Source organism: Odocoileus virginianus, chromosome 16, assembly GCF_023699985.2.
Source record: "Odocoileus virginianus isolate 20LAN1187 ecotype Illinois chromosome 16, Ovbor_1.2, whole genome shotgun sequence".
Taxonomy (NCBI): Eukaryota; Metazoa; Chordata; class Mammalia; order Artiodactyla; family Cervidae; genus Odocoileus; species Odocoileus virginianus.
This window is the reverse complement of record NC_069689.1, coordinates 61,135,064-61,156,565: the sequence shown is the minus strand read 5'-3', so window position 1 is coordinate 61,156,565 and position 21,502 is coordinate 61,135,064. Positions and strand designations below refer to the sequence as shown.

The 21,502-nt window shown below is 35.1% G+C and overlaps 1 protein-coding gene and 1 long non-coding RNA gene across 6 annotated transcripts in view; one reads left to right on the top strand and one right to left on the bottom strand.

The window, feature by feature from the left end:
• FANCI (FA complementation group I) overlaps positions 1-21,502 on the top strand; it is a 66,498-nt gene that overhangs the window by 24,707 nt on the left and 20,289 nt on the right. For all 5 annotated transcript variants that reach the window (XM_070478358.1, XM_020909365.2, XM_020909367.2 and 2 more), the window contains 9 exons: positions 80-172; positions 807-943; positions 4,058-4,238; positions 5,622-5,709; positions 11,167-11,297; positions 11,768-11,838; positions 12,631-12,745; positions 14,247-14,369; positions 18,252-18,320. In XM_070478358.1, the coding sequence (XP_070334459.1) occupies positions 80-172; positions 807-943; positions 4,058-4,238; positions 5,622-5,709; positions 11,167-11,297; positions 11,768-11,838; positions 12,631-12,745; positions 14,247-14,369; positions 18,252-18,320 (1,008 nt within the window). The remainder of the gene's footprint in view (positions 1-79; positions 173-806; positions 944-4,057; positions 4,239-5,621; positions 5,710-11,166; positions 11,298-11,767; positions 11,839-12,630; positions 12,746-14,246; positions 14,370-18,251; positions 18,321-21,502) is intronic.
• LOC139038763 (uncharacterized) lies at positions 8,429-14,436 on the bottom strand. Its single transcript, XR_011491927.1, has 2 exons — positions 14,207-14,436; positions 8,429-12,842 (listed from the first exon to the last, which is right to left on the bottom strand). It is a non-coding gene; the product is annotated as an uncharacterized lncRNA (long non-coding RNA).

The following is a 21,502-nucleotide window of genomic DNA, read 5'->3' as shown; positions in this document are numbered from 1 at the left end:
TTAAGGACCTGTTTTTAAGTAGGATATGTTATATTTTTCAGATGTAAGTTAAGACTTCTTTTCGGTTTATCTGTTCTAGGCAGCTCAGCAAGGAGATTTCAGCAGTGTTATATGTCCTTTCAGCATCGCCCTCTTGCTCTCTGTAACAAGAGTACAAAGATTTGAGGAACAGGTATTTATGAGTGACTTTTGGTTTCCTTCTCTAGTTGATAAGGAGTATAAGAGCCTGTTTATCCTTTCCTAAACAATTTCACTCCCATCCTGCCAGCAGCAAATTACCCTGTAAGAATGTAGGCCCACACTCTTCTCTGGGAGCTGCTTGAAGACTTCTTCAGATACTTGATTTATACTTCTGTTTCTGACTGTGTGGCAAGCCAGGGGCTGAGATGGGAATAGCAGTGGGAATATGACACAGTCCAGGTAGCAAGAGTGGCAAGTTTAACTGGCTATTCATAGCAGTCATATTATGTTGTAGCTTTCTAAGAAATAGTCCTTGACCAAGTTGAAATTAATGAGAAAAGGTTATTTGCAAGAATGAAACTATAAAATCCTTTACCCTTTTTTCTCATATGTTTCCCTGGGTGTGGGTAATATTTATTTTTAGCCATTTTTCTCTCAAGACAGGCATGTCTTCAGCTCCTTTAAGTTCTCACTGAAAGTCATAATTTTTGCATCATGCTCATCTATTGAAACAGTTGTAGGGATATGAATGTGTGGCAGCAAGTAGGAACAGTTACAGGGTTAAGATTCTCTGGTATGGGCTATACATTTTTTGCTTCATTTTCCTATTTCTTTCATTATGTTAGGTGTTTGACTTTTTAAAGTCTTCAGTTATAAAAAGCTTTAAGGATGTTCAGCTTCTCGAAGGTGCAAAATATATGCAGAGTCTATTTCCTCATGGATGTTGTATTTCAACCATGATCTTGGAAGTGGTAAATAATAGGTAAGTTTATGAACCAAAAGATTTGTAAGCTCTTTAGTGTTAGAAAATGCAGTGTAGGTACCATACTTATGGCCCATCAGAGAAAACTGTTGACTTCACATATCAAGGTTTAAATCCCTTAAAATTGATCAAGCAGACTTCCCTGTATCAGAAGATTCTTAAATCCCAAGGCCTGATTTCTTGGCCACCTTGTTAGCAAGAACACGAAACTGAAGTAGGTACCTTTGCTTCTTTCATGTTATTACTACTCTGTTGGTCTAAGTCTTCATTGGCTTTTTAAGTAAGTAAAAAAGTTTTGTTTACTGTAACTGTTGGAGTTTGGGACTGATGGATGGAATTGAATTAGTAGTTTTAGACAACTGATTAGCAGTTTTAGGCAAATCTATCTTTAACCAAATAGGAAAAAAAAACTGGTTACCATCCTGGTTGTTATTTTCATGGTTAATGCTGTATTTCAGAATATACCTCAGCCATTATAAAAATCTTTACTGAGTCATGCTTTTTTGGTGCTTTTGGTTTGCTGTATTTAGGTCTGTTGACAATTTTTGTGTTTACCTGCAGATAACTTGGAGGTGCAAAACATTAATGTACTAGGAAAAAAATCACCTATGAACCGATACAACTTCTAGGTTATACTTACTCCCCTGTGTACCAATCACATATGAACTCTTTCACATTACACATAAGACATTTTGTAGCAAAACAGATTGTAACTGCCTCTTCTCTCCAAAATGAGAACTTTAGTGCATAGCACAATTTCTCCACTTCCTTCTTGTTCAACATTATTACTAACAAGCAATACTTACTTAGACTTCACTGTTTTACTGGTTTCTTTGTTTACCTTTATCTTTTGAATCTCATACTTTGGCCCATCTGATTTCTGCTTGGTGTTTGGTGTGCCCTTCCACTATAAGGATTCATGTATTTCCTTTTGAAATGTTTTTCTTTTATTTTTTTTGAGTACTCTCTCCTTTTTCTGTTGGAATACCTTGATCTATATACTGTGTCTCAATTTTTCTTTCATACTTTCTATATTTTTGTCTTTTTATGTCAAGTTCTACAAAAATTCCTGGGACTTCTCTCATGGTCCAGTGGCTAAGACTCCATGCTACCAATGCAGGAGCCCCGGGTTTGATTCCTAATCAGAGAACTAGATCCTGCATGCCACAGCTCACCCCTGGCACAGCCAAAATAAAAATTCCTTAGCTCACTCTTTAGTTACTTCTTCAGTTCTGTGCATTTTATTCTTAGGCCATCTGTTGAGGTTTTCACTCTATCCATCATGTTTTTTATTTCCAAAATTTCTACTTGGTTGTTTTTTCGTAACAGTTTATTTTTTTGTTTCATGCGATAATATTCTTTCTTCTCTGAGACTATTAGACTTTTAAAATATTATATTTGTTCCATTAATCTTTTCCCATAGGGGTTGGTTCTCTTTGTTGAGTTTGGTGCTTCTCTTTCCTGATGGTATTATTTTCTTGTATTTGGTGATTGCTTATTTCCTTACTATTGTATTTGACGTTCCCCATTAGTTTGTCTGAGGGTGCTGTATTTATTTAACACACTCTACCTAAGTGATTTGAGGATAGCGGTAGGATATACCAGGGGCTAATCTTCTAGGTATGGTGTCTCCCTAACCCTCCAGCATGTTGTCATCCTCTCATAGTGCTGCTCTGCCTCTCAGGCCCCAGATGCAGTGAGGTCTTGGAGAAAAAGGTGGAGAAGGCTGCTGTGTACCAAACATCATTCAGGGGTATCCTAGCCAGTCACCACAAAAGTTGCCCCAGGGTTCCTTCCAGTTCCCAGCGTACCTGCCCTTGGCATCTGCTTTTGGAGGCACCCTTTCAGTCTGCATAATGTTGTCTGTGATTTCCTCTTTCCTTCTATTACTTTCACTTTTTAAGGATTCCTCATAATTTCTAGACAGTCAGAGCACCTCTTATTTTTCCACGTTATCATGGATTGTATGCATGCACCACATATAGACATTCACACATGGTTATATCTATCTTTTCTGTCATTTGTAAGTATTCAGGTTGGGAAAAATGGAGCATGTACTCATTTTATTGTCTTGATCCCAGATCCCCAGAGTGTGACTGTTGTTAAAATCTGTCAGAATGTTATGAGAATCTATTCAAAACTGTCTCCTTCATTCTTTAATGCTGCATTATAACTTATTGCTGTTTAGCAGGTAGATGTAATGATATAAAGATTATTATAGACATGATTTCCACTATTGTGGGTAACATTAAGTGGTATAAAATCACCAGGGTTTCTCTTGCTTTGCAAAGGTTGTTTGTAGTTTTATTTCATGCTTTTGAAATCCAATCATTCATCAGTCCAATTCCTACTATAAATATGAATATGAAATAAATATGAATATAAATGTTCCTACTATAAATATTTACTGAGTGCCTTCTATATGCCAGAATTTGTGAGCAAAAATATGACTACAGTGTGCTCTCCACCATAGAGAATCTCAACCTAGAGAGGAAGACAGACTTGTACATACGTATATAAGAGTTGTTATTGGCATGAGGGGAATAGTAGAAGCAGAAATTAACATGTAGTCATGAAATTTTGAATGGCAATATCTAATGATCTGTGAAAAGTGAAAGTGAAGTTGCTCAGTCGTGTCCGACTCTTTGCAACCACATGGACTGTAGCCTACCAGGCTCCTCAGTCCATGAAATTTTCCAGGCTAGAGTACTGGAGTGGGTTGCCATTTCCTTCTCCAGAGGATCTTCCCAACCCAGGGATCGAACCCTGGTCTCCTGCATTGCAGGCAGACGCTTTACCATCTGAGTCACCAGGGAAGCCTGTAATGATCTGTACACTGAAATATTCCAGTTTCTTCCATATGTTGCTTCATGTTCCATAGTTTCTGGATTTTCATGGTAATCTGTCGGTAGAGATTGCTTGCCTACCAATTCCCCGTTACTGCTCCTCCAAAAATTCAGAATTTTGCCAGATTAAGGGTACATGAAAAGGAAAGACTCATGTGGAATATTGGTTATACAGGTCAAGTTTGGGAAATGTGTAACATGGCAAAGAATGTAGAGGTAAGGTATTTTATTAAGTTTTTCTTCTTAACAAAACTTTGTTTTCCTGCAGTGTTCATAGTTGGGATCATGTTACTCAGGGCTTGGTAGAATTTGGCTTCATTTTAATGGATTCCTATGGGCCAAAGAAGATTCTTGATGGAAAAACTGCTGAAACCAGCTCAGGTCTTTCTAGAATGCCAAACCAGCATGCTTGTAAGCTGGGAGCTAATATCCTGTTGGAAACTTTCAAGGTGAGACTCTAGTTTAGCAACCATTCCCTCATTTTGTTGTATTATATTATAAATAGGGCATTCACCTGGGAGTTTGGGGGACTGGGCAATTTGAGTATGTAGCGGTTTCCCAGAACAGAAACTGGGATAATAGTTGAAACATTAATAGATGCAATTTGATGAAATACTTTCTCACTCTTTATCTGAGTTTTTCATCTATTCTAATTTCATCTATTCTAATTCTATTCTTTCTGACCATTTCTTAGAAGTTTGAATATAAGTTAGCTTCCTTATTATTTCCTCTTCTTCCTCTAGCAGTAAATCATTTCTGAATTTATTTTATTCCCTTATACAAAAAAGAATCTTTTAGGTCGCTGTAGAACATCAAACTTGAAGAATCATGCCTATTGGTTTATTGTTTTTGAGGAACCCCAAATGGGAAATTTATATTCTTTTAATTCATTACCATATTATGACTGTTATCTCAATCTAAGTAAGATCATATCTGAGGCTAAACAAATTTGGTTTGCTAGTGATTTCTCTAAGTCATCTTGACATCCATTCTTCAGTGTATCTACACACCAAAAGTATCTGCTGACAGTGTTATTTGGAGGTCAGTTTAAATGTAAATCTGCTGTTCTGATCCAGAAGTGAAGTGAATACCATATAATAGTCCTTGAGGGTTGTGTGTTAGATACACATGACTTTTTAACAGTAATCTGATTTAAAAACATTCTTAGAATAAGAGACTTAATATTTTTTGTTTTTAAATTAATTTTTTAAAAAAATCAAGGTTTTACTTGGTTCACACAGTTGTTGGCTTTGTTAAGTTACCTGTAGAACATAGAATTTACTGATAATAAAATTATTAGTCCAGAGTCTGAAAGAAATCAGTCTCTACAGAAAGTAATCAAGGTCAGGTATGAAATTTAGCTAAAGTTCAAGTAAAAATTCAAAACAGATCTTTTTTAAGGCAACTACTCTGCTTCTAGAAACTGAGGACAGGGTTGGTGAAGATTTTCTAGATTTTCAGGGTTTTTTAATGGGCTTTTAAATTTTAATATGAAAGTTGTGCATACTGTCAGAAATATGGACATTGGCATATAGTAGATACCTAGGTAGAATTATTCCTGTTTGCTGCTGGACCTTACATGTAGCAGTACTTTCATGTGCTCTCTCTTTTAGGCTAATAAAAGTTTGCCTGGTTAATGAATGATTTGCGTACAGGATGAGAGTTGAATTGAATGATTCTTTCCAGATGATTCACATTATGTTTGTCTTTGAAATAAGCAGTCCAGTTTTACCCATATTCAAGCTATTGTTTATTCTGCCTAATAGGTATTAATACAGTTGTAAGCTGAAGGTCACCAAGGAATATTTTATTGATTCTTCTGTTCCTTATAGATCCATGAGATGATCAGACAAGAAATTCTGGAGCAGGTCCTCAACAGGGTTGTTACCAGAGCATCCTCCCCCACCAGTCATTTCTTAGGTATTGAACTTTGAAAGGGTGGAAAAAGTTGTCAGGAATATTTTTATTTAAATGTCATAATGCTTTGGATCCTGGGAAAAAACCTTAATGATATAGTAGATTATTGCAACATCTTTGATTATGATGCCAATAAAATATAAATTCCTTTATATTGTCTATGGTTGTCAAGAAGGAAAGGAGCATATAACTAATGACTGAAACTTGTACTTTGCATCAACTTTCTCTCTTTTTTGTTTTAATGATTGTCAGGTGAGTGCTGTCCCTCTGCTGTCTCCTTTTTGACCTCCCACTCTCTTAACCCTTGACATTCTGACTTCATTGGTCAGAATGACCAGTGGTCATTTGGTGACCTCTTTGGTGACTTCTGGATTTTTTGTCTTTTTAATACGTATTTCCTAATGCCTAATCCACTCATTTTAATCACCAATTTTCTTAATTTCCTTTTCTTTCTACACGATTTATAACTCTCCTGAAGTTCTCTGATAACTGTAATAGTTTGCATCTTTTATCCTGCCTTTTATCCTGATCAGTTTTTCTTTCTTCTTAGAGATTGGTTTTCTTTCTTCTATCCTTAAATGTCAAGGTTCTCCAAAGTTCTCTACTTGACATTTCATTCTACTTCTTTTCTTTCTTTACATTCAGCTTTACTGAAATATAATGAGGTACAGTAATGTACACATATTTAAAGTGTAACAGTTTGACTTTTGATGTATGTGTACATCCGTGAAATGGAAACTATCACCACAGTCAAGATGAACATATCTGTGTGTGTGCTAAGTCGTTTCAGTCATATCCAACTGTTTGCAACCTCCTGGACCATAGCCTGCCAGGCTCCTCTGTCCATGGGATTGCCCTGGCAAGAATACTGGAGTGGTTTGCCATGCCCTCCTCTAGGGGATCTTCCCAACCCGGGTATTGAACCCTCATCTCCTTCGTTGCAAGCAGATTCTTCACCTGCTGAGCCACTGGGGAAGCCCATGAACCTGTCTGTCACCCAGAAATGTTTCCTGGTGCCTTTTTCTGATTTGTTCTTGCATCTCTCTTTTCCTTCCCTGACTTCCTATCTAGTCTGATCTGCTTTCTGTCACTATAAATTCTAAATATTTTGTGTAAATGGAATCCTACAATATGTACTTTTTTTTTCTTTTTCCTTTTGGTTTGGCTTTTCCAGCATAATTTTGAGATTTTTCCAAATCCTTTGTCAGATATATGTTTTGCAAATACTTTCTCCTCGTCTGTGGTTTGACTTTTAATTTTTGTAACATTGTCATTTGAAGAGCAAATATTTTCATCAGTTCATCAGTTTCTTTGTATAGTTCCTGCTTTTTGTGTCTTGTATTTAAAATTTTTTTTTGCCAAATCCAAGGTCCCTAAGGTTTCTCCTATATTTTCTACTAGAAGCTTTATATTTTCATCTATTGTACTTAGATGTATGATCCAGTTTTGTTAAATTCTGTGTATGGTGTGATATAACAGAGTTCATTTTTTGCTTACGGCTATCCAATTGTTCCAGCACAGATTTTTGAAAAGATTATCTTTTCCTTTATTGAATTACCACGGTGTCTTTATTGACATCAACTAACTATATATGTGTGGATCTATTTTAGTAATTTTCTATTCCATTGAGCTCTGTTAACGTCTTGATTGCTATAGCTTCATATTGAGTCTTACAATCAGTAGTGTAAGTCCTTTAACTTTGTTCTTTTTTAAAATAATTTTAGCTATTCTAGGTCCTTTATATTTCTAAATAAATTTTCTAATCAGTTTGTCAAGTTTTATGAAAAGACTGCTCATGTTTTGATAGAGATTGCCTCAAATCTATGGATTAATATGGAAGACAATTGGCATCTTAACCATATTGAGTCTTCTAACTCATGAATACAATATATCTCTCCATTTATTTAGGTCTTCAATTTCTTTCATCACTGTTGTATATTTTTAGTGTGTGTATCTTGTATCTTTTGTCAGTTGATCCCTATTTCATTTTTTTGACACTGTTGTAAACAGTATTTAAAATTTTTTCAATTTGTGATTGTTCACGTTGTCATGTAGAAATAGTTGCTTTTTTAATGTTGACCTTATCGCCTACAGTCATGCTAAACCCATTTATTAGTTCTAGTAGCTTTTCAGCAATTCTTCAAGATTTTCTACATAGAAATCACATCATCTGCAAACTCAGGCATTCTTGATATCAGTGATTTGTCTTTTTTTCTTTATCAATCTGGCTTAGAAACTTGTCAGCTTACAACCTTTCAAAGAATGAGATTTTAGTTTGAATTTTCTCTACTCTTTTATTTTCAATTTCACCAAATTTTGCTTTTTATTATTTCCTCCCTCTTGCTTGCGTTGGGTTCATTTTGCTTTTTTAAAGTGGGTGAAAAAAATCAAAAGAATATTTCTTGATACATGAAAATTTTAGATTTTAGAGTCCATAAAATACAGTATTATTGGAATACTGTATTTATCAGCAAGAGGCTTATCAATTTTATTGATTTTCTCTAAGAACCAGCTTTTCATTTCATTGAATTTCTCTGTTTTTCTGTTTTTAGTTTTATTGATTTGTGTGCTTTTTTGGGTCCTTTCTACTGCTTACCTTGGGTTTAGTCTGTACTACCTTTGGTTAAATGCATGTGTCATTAATTTGAGATCTTTTTTTTTTCAATACAGGCATTAAACTGTAAATTTCCCTCTAAACATTGCTTTAGCTGCATCCTGTAAATTTTGTTTTTTATTTTCATTCCATTCCACATACTTTTTCATTTCTCTTGTGATTTGTTCTTTAACCCATGGGTTATTTAGAAGTGTGTTATTTAGTTTAGTCTACTAATTCTATCATTGTGTTGTTTCTGATATGTTTTTGTCGATTTATCTTCATCATGAGTTGTGTTTTCCTGCTTCTTTGCATCATTAATAAGTTTTGATTGGATGGCAGACTTTGTGAGTTTCACGTCGTTGATTTGCTGAATTTTTTTTCCTTCAAATATTCTTGAGCTTTAAGGTCCCTGGTGGCCCAGACGGTGAAGCGCCTGCCCACAATGCGGGAGACCCAGGTTTGATCCCTGGGTTGGAAAGATCCCCTGGAGAAGGAAATGGCAACCCACTCCAGTACTCTTGCCTAAAAAATTCCATAGATGGAGGAGCCTGGTGGGCTACAGTCCATGGGGTCACAAAGAGTCAGACACGGCTGAGCAACTTCACTTTCACTTAAGTTTCTTGAAAAGTATTTAATCCTTTTGATGATTATTTCTATGTTGTGTTATGAAAGACCAGACAGCTTTTAATCTAGGGCCAACTTGATGCTGCATTTAAAGCAATGTTCCTTGTATATTATGAGGTGTGTACAGTGTGAGTGTTGTGAATGTGAACTATTTCCTGTCCTTTAGGACCTCAGAGAATGGATTTGCCTACTCCTCGCCAGTCACTTTTAGCTTCACTTAGGTTGTTTTTTCACACACATTTACTGACTAGCACGCAGCTCACATACAAGGAGAGCTCCCTGCACATCTCCAGGGTGCTTTCACTGTAGCTCTTTCCTTTCTAGTGCTAGCTGCCTTGGCTTTCCTGAATTGTCAACTCTGTCTCTTTAACTCAGGAAGACCACTGGGTTCTGAGTTTCTCTTCTCTGTGTTCCTGCCTAGAATCTCTCCAGGCAGTAACATGGGACAATTAAAAGCCTCTCCTCATGTATTTCCCTCTCTCAGGGATCATTATGTGTACTGCTTATTGTCTGGTATTTGAAAATTGTTGTTTCATGTCATTTGGCTTGTTTTGTTGTAGGTGTTTAAAGTGAAGATAACTCTGGTTAGTGTTACTCCATCGTGATGGAAAGTGCTGCTTCTTCTTTTTATACTTTCTCTTGTAGATATCACCCCTGTTCTCATTATTTCAGTTTTGTTTTGGGTTTTTTTGGTGGGCTTTTGTGGGCATGGCTCCCAAATCTTTTATGTCAGGACTATTTGCTTAGTTCAGTGCCTGAATGCCTTCATTCCTGATAGCTGTTTTCATTTAGCTTTTTTTTTTCTTTTATTTCAAATGCAATACTGTTTTCTTTGAACAACCTCCTCTTTCCTTTGTCCCTATTTCTGTTACATGAAACACAGATGTCCGAGTCCTAGAGGCTAGAATTTCTTTTAATCTGGAATACATTTGGTACCTAAGTTCTCACATTCTTTCCCTCATACTTTTTATCTTCTTTTTTATACCCTCCCTGCCACACACAGACATCCGTTTGCCTAATTCCCAACCTTATAACCTTCCATTTAGGCTACTGCAACAGCTTCCTAACTGGTTTCCCTGCTTTCTTTTCTCTCTGCAGCAATTAACCCTGCAAATTGCTACCAGAACAGTATTCTCAAAACATCTGTCTGTCACCCAGAAATCACCAGTACCTTTTTTCATAAATTACCACGTCTTTATCCTCTTATTTCAAGTTCTTGATGGAATACCCTGGCTGTCCGGTGGTTAGGACTTGGTGCTTTCACTGATGTGAGCCTGGGTTCATCCTTGGTTTCAAAACTAAGATCCCAGATGCCACATGGCATGGCCAAAAAAAAAACCCAAAAATGTCCCTGACAGTTTGATTGAACCTCACTTTCCAGCATTAACTTCCGTTATTTACTTTTCTGAATCCTTCACCCCACCTCCACAGAGTTCCCCACCATCCTCTGCATGTGTCTTATACTTTCCTTCCTCTACTCTTACTTGGACTTTTCCCTGTTTCTTTGTGCATTCTTTAGAATCTAACTTAAATTTCCTTTTCCTCTTTGCTCACCTAAAGCATACCATCCCATAATGATCACTTTCTTTACACTCCTGTTTAAACGCTCTACTGTTTCCTAGACAGTGAACAATGTTTGGAATTGTTAGATACTTGATATGATTTTGTTACTTCTTTCATTCTTTTAAAATACTTTTTTCTTGGAAGGTGGGAGGGAGGTTCCAGAGGGAGAGAACATAAGTACACCTGTGGCTGATTCGTGTTTATGTATGGCAGAAACCAGCACAATATTGTAAAGTAATTATCTTCCAATTAAAAATAAAATTTTTAAAAAAGAAAAAAAACTTTCTTGATTTTCAACTAAATTATCTTTCTTGAAGGAAGAGAGACCATGTTTTGTGTTTCTGTATATTCCTTGTAGGACCATATAATTAGCTTGTTTATAATAAAAATTCATAAATATTTATTGATTTATTTCAGCTTGGAAATACGAAGACAATTTGTGCTGGTTGTTCAGGCACTATAATGAGTTTCTTCCTTTCTTTTAGACATAAAATTTTTGAAAAGTATCTGGTTAGCATTGACCTTAAAGTATATAGGATCAGCAGAAATGTATATTACTTGACTTACTTGAGAAAGGAGCAAAAAACTTTTTTACCATTTCTTTTTCCATATTTATGTTCCTTTTATTTAAAACCTCTAGTTATTTGAGGCAGCTGATCGTAGTTCCTGTTTTTCAGACCTACTTTCAGATATCATCAAGTATTCACCGTTAGTTCTTCAAAGCTGTTCATCTAAAGTTATAGAAACTTTTGACTATTTGTCCTTTCTGCCCATTCAAACCGTACAAGGACTGCTGAAGGCAGTGCAGGTAAGTCTTTTGACTCCTAAGCAGCTCATGGGCAAGGTTGAACTGTTTAGTAGAAGTCTGATGTATTTCTTCATAATTACATATGTATAAGAAATCCTATTTCCCTTGATTCTAAGACAGAACTTTCTATTAAAAGAGCAGAAGCACTGAGCTAGAGTCTATTTTCCAAGTTTATCCCCTCTTCATAGTACTATTCTCTCTCCTTTGATTCTGTTTCAAGTCAGTGAAGTAATTGAAAGGCTCTTAGGAAATTATTAATTGAAGACAGTAGATATAAAGATATTCACAACTAGTTTCAATTTAGCATTAGGATTAACTGGCCTTATTACTAGGTGCAGTAAACATTGCAGCATGTTTATAAAAAGGAACCAAGCTTTCTTACACAAGCCAAATGGTGACAGTATTGAACAGAAATGTGCTAAGGCTAATAAACAAATTGTTGTTTTTAACACTGATTCTTCCTCTTTCAGCCCCTTCTCACAGTCAGCACGTCAATAAGAGACTCCCTGATACTTGTCCTTCGGAAAGCCATGTTTGCCAGGTATGTAGCATCCCCTGAGATCCTAGGAAGTGACGCTTTCTATTGTTACCTAAAGTCCTCTCTGCAGTCACCTCTAGTAAGCAGTCATGCAAATTCCTAATGCACGATCGAGATGACAGTACCATCTCCTAAAGGGATTATGAGATGAGTACTGTGAAAAGAATTTGCTACTTTAAGGATAAAATACCAAATTATCATCACATTGTCCATATTATAGTACACTCATGGGTATTCAGAGGAGCAACTAGTAAGCAGCCAAATGCTATTTATCTGTGTTCTAGAGCTGACAGTTTTTGTTAGTCCTTTCCCAAAAGTGTGTGTGATAGGCCAGCATTGTATGTTGTAGTCTCAGTGAGATGAATGGTTTCTCTGGATGGAGGGTTTACAAGGTGCCAAGCACTGCACTTCTCTCTGTAGAAGGGAAATCTCCTCTAGACTCAGAAAATCAACAATTTTCTTTGCTATTTAGTACTTACATTTCAGTTATCAACTCATTGTGCAGCCTCTCAGGACTCCTGTTCTCACTGCCCACAAAGGCTTGTCAGCAGGATAGAGGAGAGTAGAGATGGTGTCATGAGGTTAAGTAGATGAAAACTTCAGCTGAATTCCTGTACTTCCTAAGTGATGTGAACAGCTATGCCTTATTTTGAGTATGTTTATTTTGCTCTGTTCTTCATTGTTAATATACATTCTTTTTCTGTACAAAACTGACTGGATTTTTCTGACACAGAAGCCTATTCCTGTGAAATCAATACTGTTTGGTAACTTCTTCTCTGTCTATTCCTGAGCTAGCCAGCTTGATGCCCGAAAATCTGCAGTTGCTGGGTTTTTACTGCTACTGAAGAACTTTAAAGTTTTAGGCAGCTTGTCGTCTTCTCAGTGCAGTCAGTCTATCGGTGCTAGCCAGGTAAGGACTTTTGTTCACCGGCTTATGTGTGCACTGATGCAGGAGTTGATGTAAAGATTTTTTTACTCGTGTTCTGGTTGTACAAATGATCCTGAAACTGAGGATATGATGATGATAATATCAGCCATCGCTTACTAATGGCAAATTTGCTGTATGTTAAACTGCTTTTCTGTATGGTAGCCGCTAGCCTCAAGTTGGCTCTTGAACTGTATGTTGATTGAAATGTGGCTAGTTCAAATTGAGTTGTGCTGTATATGTAAAACACACACACTGGATTTTGAAGACTTAGCATGAGATAAAAGTGTAAAATATCTCATAATTTTTTATTTTGATTATGTGTTGAGATAATATTTTGGCTATGTTGGGTTAAGTAAAATATTAAAATTAATTTCACCAATTTCTTTTTACTCTTTTGATTTGGCTATTAGAAAATTTAATATTATATATACAGCTTGCATTTTTAATTTGTATTGTGTTTCTAATGGACAGCACTGTGCTAGACACTATGCTAAGTGCTTTACATTTATTTTCTCATTTAGTCTTCACAGCAATCCTCTGGATAAATACTGTTATTGTCCTCAGTTTTAATAGTTTATTTGTTTGCACACCTGATAAAACCTGTATTCTGAGATAACAAAGCTTTTTACAATAATTTGATAATCTAGGCTTGGCAGCAGTAAAATTGTCTTTGTCATTTAAATTCAGTACTAATGTGATTTGTAAATAAGAGACATCTGTATAGCAGTTTCTTTAGGAATCCTTTATTGCTGTTACAACGGCTCACCACTTTTGTTTATAACTTATGCCGTAGATTAAATATTAGGAACACTGGGATATCATTTATGTATGGTTAATATCCCCATTTTAAGTATAAGAAAACTGAGACTGAGAGAAGTTAAATAATTTGCCCAAAGTGATAGAGCCAGTGAAGTGTGGAACTCGGATTTGCCCTCAGTCAATATTAACTACCTCACTAAGGAGCCTGAAGTAAGTAAGGATTAAGGTTCTTGGTCTATAATTGCTGAAATTATTATGTAAATCAAACAGGCAGTATTATTCTTTGTCATGTTCATATCTTAAAACTACCTGCCTCTAAACCTCTCAGGAGTTCATGGAACCCTCAGAAAAGCTCAATTCTTAGCCTTTTAAGTAGAATCAAGTTTATTATGACTACTAAATTCTAGTGGCATGAAATAATCTGTGTGCCTTCCTAAGTAGGTGACTTAAGAATATTGTTGTACCACATTGCCAAGGAAAATCTTAAGGAATGAGAAAGTTAATTTTTTTTAAGTGCTTGAAAATTCTTATTCCAAAATGGAATAAGATACTTATCATGGTCTGATATTGGTTATAATGTCTGCCTCAGCCCTGGGTTTTGCTGTATGGGAAAAGCTAAATGTAAGGTCCTTTGACCAAAAATATCAGCTCATTTTACCCCTTAAAGGAACTATTAATACCTACTCAGGTAAGATCTACATGAACAGACCTCTCTTCCTTTCAGATTCACGTGGATATCCATAGCTGTTACAATTCTGTCGCCAATGAGACCTTTTGCCTTGAGATCATGGATAGTTTGAAGAGATGCCTAGGTCAGCAGGCTGATGTTCGACTCATGCTTTATGAGGTAAATCAGTAGGGTGAAAGGGATGTAGTCCTGCTCCCCAACTCCACTGATCCTTTTAATTTTAATAATTTTTCTTACTGGAGTACAGTAGATATACTCTTATTTAGTGCAGTGAGAACTAGTAGTTAGTGATGCTTAGCCAAAAATTCATTGAAGGTGAGGAAGCATAAAGAATAGTTGAAACATGTTAAATGTTTTCATTTGAAATATTTAAATGTACTGTTAATTTACCAGCCTTTTGTTTTAAGGAAAAGTTCTTTTGCTTTTGAGTATAAAAATACTCCAGATTAGTCTTGGTAGAGAAATCTTCTAAATGTATTCAGTTTTTTCCCTAAGTTTTTAGAATTGTCTTACCCCTCCCCCAATCCATCAGAAATTAGTTTTAGAGATTTACTTTTATTAAATATTTCCAAAACATTCAACTTAGTTTTCATAGAAACAACTTCTTGGGTTTTTTTGTTTTTGTGTTTTTATTGGGGTGTTTTTTTATTGGCCATGCTTGCGTGCCTTGTGGGATTTTAGTTCCCTGACCAGGGATTGAACCCACATCCTCAGCAATGAAAGAGCAGAGTTCTAACAGCTGAACTGCTAGGGAATTCCCCCAAACAGCTTCTTTGTCATTTTGCTCTTGGTTTCCAACAGTTTACAGAATGTCTTGAGTAGATTACATAATGACAGTACAATTAGAAAAAATGAGTGGAACAAAATACTGATTACTACTGACTTGTAATTAGGATATAATCAGCCAGTGGAACAAAAGTCTGCAGTCATGGGAGACTGCAGTACAAGTTCTAGCATTTAGTATGCTTTGCACTTCGGCACACATATTTCATAGGATGGAGAACATTAGATAATCTAGCAGGTAGATTAAGTGCAAGTCATTTCAGAGAACAGCTTTACTTTCATTTGACATTTTTAAAATAGCATTTATTGAGCTGCTGTAGTTGTCAGGCACCATACCTGACATTGGATTTTTTCAGGTTTATTGTAAAAAAATATAGAAAGTACAGAAAAAAATTTTTTTATTATTACTAGTCCTACCATTCATATGTATACTTACACAAAATTGGAATCATAGATTTCTCTAGTGTTTTATCTCAATATTATGCTGTAAGCATTTCCTATTTTATTAAATGTTCTTTGCCACATAATTTTGAATGCTAAAAAGTGCTTTTTCTGTGTACAGTAATTTATTTAACTTTTCTTTATTCTGGGGGCATTTTTGTGGCTTCCAGTTTTTCACTATGAATATTGTTGTACCACATTGAATGTTTGACAATAATGTACCACTGTGAATGACCACATTGGCGGGTTAAAGATAGAACATTTTAAAGTCTATAGCATGCGCTGTCCAGCACTGAATTTTTTTTTTTTAATGGTTGAAAATACCTTTGTTTTAACATTTATTTGTGATGAAAAATCTCAGACACTCTTTGCAAATGAGGATTAGAGGGGAAATTTCTCAATTTAATAAAGGGTATCTATGAATCCTACATCTAATTTAAATAGTGAGAGAACTTAATGTGTTTCTTCTCTGGTCAGGAACAAGGATATTTGTTCACAAAACTTCTGTTTTACATTGAAGTGAAGGTCTGATCCAATGCAACAAGGCAAGAAAAAGAAATAAAGGCTCATAGATTTGAAAGTATGAAGTAAAGCTGTCTTGATTCACATAGTATACATAGACCATACCAAAGAGTCTACAAAAAATGATATAGTAAGGTTGTAGAATACAGGATCAGTAACCATGTAATAGTCAATTATAGTTCTGCTTACTAGCAACAGATAGTTCAAAATTGAAAGTAGTATTTATAGTAGATGAAAAATACCTAAGGAGAGGTTCCACAAAGTATATGCAAGATATGTACACTGAAGACCTCAAAATATCACTGAGAGAAATTAGAGTTAAGTAATTGGAAAGATATGCAATGTTCACAGAATAGAATGCTCAATATTGTCAATATTTTTAAGTATCTGAAAGATCTGTAAATTGAGTGAAATCCCAGGCTTTTTTGGTAGAAATTAAGTTGATTCTAAAAGTTACATGGAATGTAAACCACCTCTAAGATAAACAGCACAATTGAAAAGTATAAAGTTGGTCAGTAGAATGTTGACAAAGATCCCAAGGTAATTCAATGGAAAGAGGATAGTCTTTTCAACAGACAATTCTGGAACAATTGTTTGTTGTATTGGGGGGGTCCCCAAAGCCACCTCTATTTAAAAATTTCTTTAGGAGTCATAAAACAACATATATTTGTTCTCATGGCTCAGATTATAGTTGAGCATAAAAGCAAAAAATAGCACAAGTGAGAGGCTCATAGGGTAAAGTCCACAGGAAACCAGATTCCTCTTTAAGAATATAAGCTATTCTTTATACAGTTTAGGCACAATAACTTCTCATTGTTTTGGGAGTTTTATATCAGTATGAGAAACTATCAACCAGATTCACAGTCACCAGCCAAGGGCTAACCTTGGAAGCAGACCTTACCAAGGATAGCAGTCTCAGACTACTAGTTAACTCTTCTCCACAGTCATCCGTATTAAAAAGAAGAAACCCTCAACCCTTATTTAGCTCCAAATTACAAAAATTACCTTGTAATGTCTCATAGACCTAAATCTGTTAGAATATTGGTATTCATTTATTCATCAAAGACTTAAGTCAATCTTTTGATTTGTAAGAACTCTATGTATTATTAACATAAATACCTTTTGTCATACTTGTTTTAAGTACAGGCCAGATTGCCATTTGCTTTTTTTTTTTTTAGTTCTACCACTTTATTGCTACTAACCCATCTCCCTCCACCCTCGTGCACACATGCTCAGTCATGTAACCCCATGGACTGCAGCCTGCCAGGCTCCTCTGTCCATGGATTTTTCCAGGCAAGAATACTGGAGTTGGTTGCCATTTCCTTCTCCCCTTTTTTTTTAATGATAATCATTTTAGAGCTAGAAATGTAGATTTTACAGTTTGGTTGTAATCTTCACCTTTGAGATACCTACCATCTCTTTTGTGTAGAGTCCATATCCTTCCAGTGAATATTTACTAACATTTTCTTCTATTTTTTTTTTCATGCTTTTGTTTAACTACTTAATTCTTCTGCAATTTTTATATTAATATGTAAAGACCCAACTCCCCCCAGATTAACCATTTCTTTTTTCAGATATAATATATTGCCTCTTTTATGAGTACTGAGTCTTTCTGTTTGTATGCTATGCCTTTATTTTTCTGTAATTTTTGTGCCAGGACCACAACTGTCTTTTTATTACCATTATACTTTTATAAAATTCCCTAATACTTATAAAGCTGATCATCCTTTGTTTAAAAAAAAAAAAATGGGAGGGATGTCAATTCTCATTTTCTGTTTCTCACTGGTGGACTGTATAACCTCTTTCTCAGGTTCCAAAAAGAAAAGCCTCCCCAGGATTTTAATCTGAGCAGTTTTAAACTAAGACTGGGAAATTTTGGATGGGAAGAAATGTCATAGTTGTTCACATTAGGGTGCTTAGGTCTAGGAGGCACTTTTGAATCACTGGAGACTAGGGGGAGTGCCCTAAAAAGGAAGGCTGCTAATGTATGATAAGAGGAAAAAATGAGGTCTGGGAAAGGGAAAAGTACCCCAAAGCCAGACGAGACCTGACATCTAACAGTTGTGAGGATTATGGTCAGTTTATAATCGAGTTCTCATTGTCAGAGATCTCACGTTAGCTTAGGCCAATAACCTAAACTTTCTGAATTGTTTCTCCCTCTAGCATATATGGCCTCCATCTTTTTTTCAGAGAGCTGAGAATAGGTAAAGAAATACAAAGTTATTTTAAAGTTAAGATTGTCCAAATCACTAGTGACTCTGATAGAGAGCTTATTTGTCCTCTTATTCCTTTTAGGGGTTCTATGATGTCCTTCGAAGGAATTCTCAGCTGGCTAACTCAGTCATGCAAACTCTGCTGTCACAGGTAAATTATATTTTCATGGATATAAGAGAACAGGTACCAAGGCATTAAATAAGTGACATTTTTCATAATTTTCAAAATATAAAATAATTCCCAACTAGTCCACTGGTACATTGCAAACATGCCGAGGGTACATGATGCTATTTCATGTTGTTTTATTTTAATCACTGTTTATCTGTCTACCATATTGCCATCATCTGACAATTAACCTTCTCAGTTAACATCCTAAGTCAGAAGGACATTTTGTAGAACATTTTATACAAAGGCCATCAGCAGTAGTATCTGTTATGTTTATTTCTGATAAAGAAGAGTGATTTGGAGAAAACAGTAAAATATTGACATTTCTTAAATCTGAGTAACATATTCATGAGTGTCTGTTAGTATTTTCTGTATTTCTCAGCTTTTTTAAAAAGCTGCAAATTATGAAATAGTTCAAAGAACCATCAAGATGAGAAGGATTTAGCTGAAGAGTTTCTGATGTGAATAAGACCTTTTTACTCTCGACATTTATTATTAAGCATTTATTTGAATTAGTGTATTCACAAAGTACAACCATCACCATAATAAATTGAGAACATTTTGTCATCTCAGAAAAAAACACACCGTTTAGCTACCCCGCCTCTAATTTTCCCATCCTTCCTCAAACCTTCTACCCCTAAGCAATCATCAGTCTTCTTTTTCTCTCTGTAGATTTACCTGTTCTGGACATTTCATATAAATGAAGTCAAACAATGTGTGGTCTTTTATGACTGACTTCTTTCACTTAACATGATGATTTTAGGGATCATCCATATTGTAGGGTGCATCAGTACTTTATTCCTTTTTATGGCTGAATAATATTTCATTGTATGATTTATTTTTTTTTAATATATGTTGAGAGAGTTCAAGAGACTATTATGCACTAATAGTAATAACAGTGCTTAATGTTTAGCACTTACAGAGGGCCAAGCAATTTATGAATGGTGTATGGTGAATCTCATTTAGTCCTCACAAAACCCTGTGAAATATCTGCTTAGTTCCATTTTTCAGATGTATGTTTTAAGGCTCCAAGAGGTTAAGTAATTTAATTTGCCCAAGGTCTCACAGTTAATAAGTGATGGAGCTAGAATTTGAACTCAGATCTTCTGGCTCAAGAGCCGAAGCATGTGTTTCCCCTATTTGGAGCTGATTAAGCTATTTGGATCTGTAAGTTGATGCTTGTCACCAAATTTGAGAATGTCCATTCATTATTTCATCAGATTATTTTTTCCTATCCCCTCTTTCTCTCCTTTCCTTCTGGGACTTCAGTGGTATGTATATTGGAATGCCTGATATTGCTCCACAGATCTTTGAGACTTGGTTCATTTTTCCTCAATATTTTTACACTGTTTTCTTCAGATTTTATATTTTCTCATAATCTGTCTTCAAGTTTACTTTCTTCTGCCATTTCAGTTCTATTGTTTTACTCTTAAATGCATGTTAAATTTTATCAGATGCTTTTCTGTATCTGTATTTTTTTTTCCTATATGATTTTTCTCCTTTAATCTGTTACTGTGATGAATTATATTATTTGATCTTTTTTAAAAAATTGCATTCCTAGAATAAACTCAAATTGATTATATTACCTTTTTTATACACTACTGGGTTTGGTTTCCATTTAGGACATACATATATCTCTACAAGAAGGAATGGCCTATAATTTTCATTTTTCATACTGAATTTCTTTGGTTTAGTATGAGCTTAGTAAAATGATGGGGATATTCTCTCTTTTTCTTGTTTATGTAAAATTTGAAGTTTCTTTTATTCCATTTTCCCCCTTACTTGTTTCAAAGTTAAACACTTTCTTAAAGAAAGTTTAAAACTTTCAGGTATATTGTCTAATGATTGGGACAGTTTTAACTCTAAAATAACCCTATATTTGAAGTCATGTGAATTCCAGCCCCAGCTACATTTGGAGACTAACTTATGGTTAGAAAGTCCCTGAGGAGACTTTTCCCCCTTCACCTGAAGTCAGAGGTAGTTAGCTAGGTACATATCCCCCCACTATCTTCCTCCATGTGGTGGATTTATTTTTTAGGTTCATCCACCAAGGATATCTGCTTTTGAGAATTCCAGCTTTCTGTGAAAGTCTCTGATACAATCTCAGATACAGTCTCTGATACAGTCTAGATAACAATCTCTGATACAACCCCATGAGGACCCTAGGCTCTATCTTAAGTTTCATGATTCCTTTTACTTTCCTTTCATATTAGCTATCTATTTAATAAATGTATATAAAAATTTTAATGCAGTATTTTTTATTGTTCTTTACCATAAGGGTTTCTCTAAACCATTTTGCTATAAATAGAACTTCTCTTTCCCTCTTGCTCTTCCTCCTTATTTATGCCATTGCTTTGTGCTAATTCTTCTAAACAAGCTCCATTTGAAAGTGGAGAAATTATTGGAAAGTCTTACACTATTTATCAAAAGTTTTTCAGTGGGCCTTGGACCTGATCTTATATAAAATTTATATCTTATCTTTCAAACTAATGATCAGTCCATCTGCGTTTGCACATTAACATGGTGAGTTATGACTGAAAGCATAGAGCAGTGCTTCCCAACGCAGGGTAGTGTGTGGGCCAATAAAGTTATATAGACTCCAAAAGTTTTTAAAAGGGGAGAATGGCAATTAGCATTTTTTCTTTATGGAAGTATAGTTTATTTGCAATGTATTTGTTTCTGGTTACAGCAAAGTTACTCAGTTACATATATTTTCTTTTTCATTATGAGTTACTACAGTATATTCAATATAATTCTCTGGGCTATACAGTAGGATCTTGTTTATCTCTTTTATATATAATAGTTTATTTCTGCTAATCCCAAAGTCCTAATTTATCCTTTCCTCACCTGCTTTCCCTTTTGATAACCATAAGTTTGTTTTCTGGGTCTGTGAATCTATTTCTATTTTGTAAATAAGTTTTATTTGTATCATTTTAGATTCCACATGTAAGTGATATCATATAGTATTTGTCTTTCTCAGTCTGACTTCAGTTAGTATGGTCATCTCCAGGTCCATCTATTTTGCTGTAAATGGCATCATTTGATTCTTTTTTATGGCTGAGTTAGCTAACTTCTTTTGAGCTCTGTTATGAGCTGAATAGTATTTAAAGCTCCTTACATGTGTTAGCACATTTAATCTTATACAAATGTTTATGCTTATATTAATA